At 39.1% G+C, this 6000-nt stretch overlaps 1 protein-coding gene across 3 annotated transcripts in view; it reads right to left on the bottom strand.

Moving 5' to 3' along the window:
* Positions 1-642: 642 nt before the first annotated feature.
* ARMC2 (armadillo repeat containing 2) overlaps positions 643-6000 on the bottom strand; it is a 139243-nt gene continuing 133885 nt past the window's right edge. For all 3 annotated transcript variants that reach the window (XM_066247950.1, XM_066247951.1, XM_066247952.1), the window contains one exon: positions 643-1271. In XM_066247950.1, the coding sequence (XP_066104047.1) occupies positions 1120-1271 (152 nt within the window). In that variant the 3' untranslated portion in view covers positions 643-1119. The remainder of the gene's footprint in view (positions 1272-6000) is intronic.

The following is a 6000-nucleotide window of genomic DNA, read 5'->3' as shown; positions in this document are numbered from 1 at the left end:
CATCCTTGTCCCACTAGTCTTGATATTTTGCAGGCTGAGAGATGAACCATGAACATCAGCTTTTCTCCAAGTTGAGTAGTAAACCTACTTTAATTTCCAAATCTTCATTTGCCTTGTCTCAGATAACAACAGTAATTTTGATTTTTTGGTTTTTATAACTTATTCTAAAGCCAAATTTATCCTTCAAAGAATGGCGAACTAATAAACTAGGATCATATTAATTTATTGACTACCTACTACATTCTAGACACTTTACTAGGCAATTTGTCCATTGCCCCCCTAACCTGCACTATGATAAAAAAAAAAGGTATTATTCCTATTGTATAGTTTCAGCTCAAGAAATTAAGTTACTTGTCCATGGTCCAACCAGGGGAGAGCTAGAATTCAAACTGAGACTTTTCATACGCTTAAACCTACATTCTTTCTAGAACATTCTATCACCTCCCTGGTCATAGAGAATTACAGTTGGAAAAACTATCTGAGCTAGTGATTTTATTTTAAATGAAAACAGGTAAAATACTTCCTTCTTCATTTATTTTACTAATTTAATAAAGAGTAGATGGCCCAAAGTGGTCTTTCCTAAATTTTTTCCACTTACTTCTTCTCTTAATAGGAGAACAACAAAAAAACTGGTGCCTAACCAAAAAATTATTATTAGATGACATAAGAATTAGTACAGATGCTCACGTACTAACATATTCCCTAACAATATTGACCACTATTCTTGCTATATACAAAATCTAATAGCCTTCATTGCACAGTTCATTTAATTATTGGATTAACAAGCACTTAAATTCCAGAATTGTTAAATCGGGATTTTAAGACTAGAACTAAATTATTGAACAGAGAATAGAAAAGTCATTTACTCAGAAAACCATTCATATATTTTTTCATCTTACACTTCTCGTAGCAGAAAATACATGTACATTCATTTTCACATAATGTGTAAAAAGAAGAAATGCTTACTTTTTTAAAAATACTTCTACTGCTCACTAACATCAGTACCTGAAAAACTTTCAGTATTTGTTAATACTGAAAAAGAAAATATTCATGTTTGTTACCACTGTTTAAGAATAAAGGCCACCTGACTTCTTGTTTCTGGTGTTAATTTGCATCATGTTAGAAAGGAGGACTAGGCAGGGGTTCCAGGAAGCTGTGACGAGTCTGAATTCGGCTTAGAAGCTGCTGTGCCACAGGTTTGAATTCTGTTTCCCAGTGGAGTTTGTGGTAGTTTTTTAGGTCTTGGTCAAAACTCGCATCCAGTTCTTCATCTGTATCAGAAAAAGTAAATTACAGCAATTATTCGGAAATGTAATCCCATTGAATAAAGTTAATTTTTAATGGCATGAGTTAAACGTATCCTGGGTCATCCCAAATTCCAACATGACACTGATAGGATCTGGGGCTTAAAAGACATTTTTTACTCGTTTTTTGTTGTTGTTGTTTGTAAATTTTTTTTTTTTGGAGAAGTAATTTACTCTCTTCTGTTCTTTACAAATATTTATATATACATAGAGGTTAGTTTCTTAATATAAAAAGGACAATAATAAAAAAATTTCTAAATTGCATTGAACTTTTATTTTAACTAATCTCTTATGTGTATAAGTCCACATCCAAAAAGTCAGATCACAACTGCTTAAAACAAAGTACACGGGGTCCTCTGGTTACGACAGTCTGGACATACGCCGTTTTGAGTTCATGATGTTCACTCCCATTAAAACTTAAAAAAATCGAGACATGAGTGTTTTGGCTTAAACCGTTAGTGTCGTACTTACAGACTACGTGGGCGAACTAGTTTGGTTGCACACGGCAGAAGAATATGCAGTACAGTGTACAGTACAGTATATTTATGTCCTTTTCCTTTTTCTTTGGCTTAGTTACGTTTTTATGTTCTAGATTATGATATTACAACTATGTTAGGATAGGTAAGTGACTTAGGCTAAGGTGTGTTTTGACTTACACCAAAATTCGGGTTATATCACTGTTGCAGGAACAGAACTGTGTGGTAACCCAAGGATCCCCTGTATTAATAGGTTACTTCCTTATCTGTGCTAATTACTTCAGTGGATGACAGATATAAATGGAGTCAGGAAATTCTTTGGGAAAGTAACACAGTTGAATTTGACACTTAAAACTCGACTAGAAATCAACTTTGCTCTCTTCAAAGCAGCCTGGTGCCCTGGCTGGTTGGCGCAGTGGTAGAGCATCAGCCAGTGGGTGGATGTCCTGGCTTTGATTCCTGGTTTGGGCACACAGGAGAAGCAACCATCTGCTTCTCTCTTTCTTTCTCTTCTCCTCCCGCAGCCATGGCTCAATTAATTTGAGTGCATCGGCCCTGGGTGCTGAGGATGGCTCCGTGGAGTCTCTACTTTAGCTCGGTTATGAGCATGGCCTCAGATGGGCAGAGCATCGGCCCAAGATGGGGGTTGCTGGCTGGATCCTGGTTGGGGTGCATGCAGGAGTCTATCTCCCCTCTTCTCACTTGGAAAAAGAAGATGAAAAAAGAAAAAGAAAAGCAGCCTGGACATACTTCTTTAAAAAGACAACCTCCTATCCCTATGCTCTGACCTTTAACAGTAAAAAGTGGGAGACTTTGAGGATCTCAAGGAGTATAAGAATTTCAAATGAGTCCATGGATAGTGCAGAAAAGAACTTGTGAAAAATTGCAAAATTACAATTTTAATTTCTACTTAATCCAAAGACATCCTGAATTCCGTAAACTATCATAGGTATATCTATCCAAGCAGGGAGATGAATGGCCACTAGGGTTTCTGCGCTGACCCGCCACTGCACTTTTGCTATTTATATTGAGTCTCACACCTCAAGAGAAATACTTTAGGAAAACACACTGGCCTGCCAGTCAGAAGGCTGGCTTTGCCACTTCCTAGGTCTGTGGCAGAGGCAGGCTCCTTAAGTGGTAACCACTAAGTCCTAAAATGACCACAAATATTTCAAAATAATTTGAAAACGTTCTTCATAGGGCTAATGAAAATCCTATTATGAACTGCTTTATTGCTGTTTACATCAAATTTTCTACACTGCGTATTTCTGTACACTGTGTACTTTGGCATTATTAGTGGTAGTGTCCCCACCCAGAGTAAGATAAGGGAGTCTGGAATCCCAGTTTGTGCCTTCCCCTCCTCTCCTCACAGCTGGGTGAGCAGCTATGCAGCTCTGAGATAAGTGCTGGGCAGACAAATACTTCAGCAAGGCGCTCCATGGACACCCTGTAAGCAAACCTGCACCACACCCACTGAATTACCAGCCCTTGGAGAGGAGAGTGCTGACAGTGATGCCTTCAAAGCTCTTCCCATAAGCCTGCTGCTGGACAAGAGGAGTCTGTGAGACTCAGTGGTTTCAGATTTCTAGATCTTCTTCCTGCTCATTCTTTTCCAGATCTTCTTAACACTGAACTTCCATTTAAAAATGAATCCTCTGGGTTTATGCCCTTCTTTCCCAAGATGCTTAGGGCTGAGGTCTGTCCGTGTATCTCACAGTCCCTGCCTCTGCCCACAGCTTTGGTTGGATTTGGTGGTTTTAGCAAATCTCTATTTTCATGCTTTAAAAAAACATCTAATATCAAGACCGTGTTACTTCTTGAGGCTTAGCCTATAATTAATCTACACTCAGACTCTATTAACTCTAAACTGGGTTAGACAACATAATAAAAGTGGCCAAATAGCTACAGGTAAGAGAAAAGCAGGCCCAAAATTTCAAAGTAAATAGAGCAAATACATTTTTTAAATGCCATATTACATTAGGGATTAAAATTTGGAACTTCTATTGCAAAGAGTGGCAGAAGCTAATGTAGGAAAAAATATATTTTGATATTTTCTTTCTTTGCTACTCTATTCTTTAAAGATGCTGGCCACAGTGTGAAAAGTGCTGATCTAGGAAATCTAGCCATTCCTAAATCCTCTGTGCATAGCACACTTCCAAATACCAGCATTTTAGGCAACGTATCAGAGAAGGTTAAAAGACTCAAGACAGTGTAGTTGTCAGTGATCATTATAACACAATCTCCATTAGTTTATGTGTCCTGTGGCAGCGGTTTTCAACCTTTTCACACTTGAGGAGCGGTGAGAATAGGAGAGTTATTCTGGGGACCACTAAGGCAGAAATCACCCTGAGCATAAGAGAATTTCACTAAGATCACTGGATCTATAATTTTCATACAGTATCGGGGTGGTTAACTCTTTCGCCGACTGACATGAAATTTCTGGTGGACTGCTCCACAGCCCAGCAATTGAAAAACTGCCCTACAGCCTCCATAAAAGCTTCTCCTATTCACTGCACTATTTCCAAGCTTGCTGTTCAGCTACTTAAAGGATCCAGTATTGCCCTATTTTCTAAGAAGGCACAGTCCTCACGTGTTACAGAAGCATCTACTGGCTCTTTGACATAAGCTGAACCATGTGCTCCTCTAACTCGAATGCTGTGCCCCACTCTACCCACCCAGATGCTAAGTCCCACGCACCTTAATGGACATTAAACAAAACTGAGTGTATTCTGCAGTCACAATAATAAACCACACACCCTGGTCACCAGTTGCCAGTCCCCCAACAGAAGCTCATGGCAGACTGCTGTGCTAAGGCAACCATTTAGAAACTTCAAGATAGCCTGACCTGTGGTGGCGCAGTGGATAACGTGTCGACCTGGGAACACTGAGGTCGCCGGTTCAAAACCCTGGGCTTGCCTGGCCAAGGCACATATGAGAGTTGATGCTTTCTGCTCCTCTCCCTTCTCTCTCTCTCTCCTCTCTCTCTCTCTGTCTCTCTAAAAAAAAAACAAAAACAAAAAACAAACAAACAAACAAACAAACAAAAAAAACCTGAATAGAAACTTCAAGATAAACATAGTGATAATGAGTTTATAAAAAGTGATTGTAATACATCAGGAAGTTTTAGACAACATTCTTTTCAAACTACTTTCTAAAAAGACTGTCAACGTCCCGGCATCCCAACTGTGTTGTGGACCATTACTGTATCCTTTTCATTTTTCTAGTCACCCATCAAGAAAAAGTTGGGTAACTTATATTATTTTATGAAAAACAGTGCTCACACTTCAACACGGGACTTTGTTATTTAATAGCTCATCCTGTTTTCAAAGTGGCCTGTTTTTTTTGTTGTTGTTTGTTTGTTTTTTTAGCTATCTTTATAAAAGAACTGAAATTCAAATACACTCCCAACCACATCTATATTTCACTTACTGCTGCCCAACTGGCCAGACACAGCTACAGCCCTCTCAGAAGTAAGGTTTTGAGGCCCATGTTGTGGAGAGAAAAGCCAAGAAGCAGCCCAGTCCTCACGGTTCGTAAGAAGGGATCTCATGGATATGAGAAATCCTGACACTGTGCTGGTGACTTAGACCCCTGACCTTACTGTGTTTATTTTTGTCATCCATGCCATAGCCCCCTTCCATGGTGTGGGGTGTGGGTATACTATTGTGGACAAAAAAAGAAAAATGTTTTTTTAATAAATCAAGATGTGACCACTAACGTAACCTGACAAGCTCAGGGAAGACCTACACAGTGGCCTTAACTCAGAGAACTAAGGTAAACACAGGATGGTCTAATCAAACCTTTCTAACTAAAAGCAGTTCACCACCCTCTTGTCCGTGTCCCTGAGTCTCATTTTTATGTCCCACCTATGTATGGAATCATATAGTTCTTAGTTACCAGGTTGGGGGGGGGCATAGAAAACCAGATAGAAGGTGATGGAAGACAATTTGACTTTGGGTGATGGGTATGTAGCATAATCAAATGTCAAAATAACCTGGAGATGTTTTCTCTGAACCTATGTACCCTGATTGATCTATGTCACCCCATTAAAATTAATAATAAAAGAAAAAAAGAATAAAAACAGTTCATGGTTGGGTAGTCATGTCCTATAGGGAAGAACTTGCTCTAAACACAGGTCAATAGTTGCTTTTACTCAAGCCAGTCTGCTGTCTTTTGCAGCTACAATAATATACCTGATAACATGCCTCTGGAATGTACGG

Source organism: Saccopteryx bilineata, chromosome 12 (genome assembly GCF_036850765.1).
Source record: "Saccopteryx bilineata isolate mSacBil1 chromosome 12, mSacBil1_pri_phased_curated, whole genome shotgun sequence".
Classification (NCBI taxonomy): domain Eukaryota; kingdom Metazoa; phylum Chordata; class Mammalia; order Chiroptera; family Emballonuridae; genus Saccopteryx; species Saccopteryx bilineata.
This window is presented reverse-complemented; position numbering and strand designations above follow the sequence as displayed.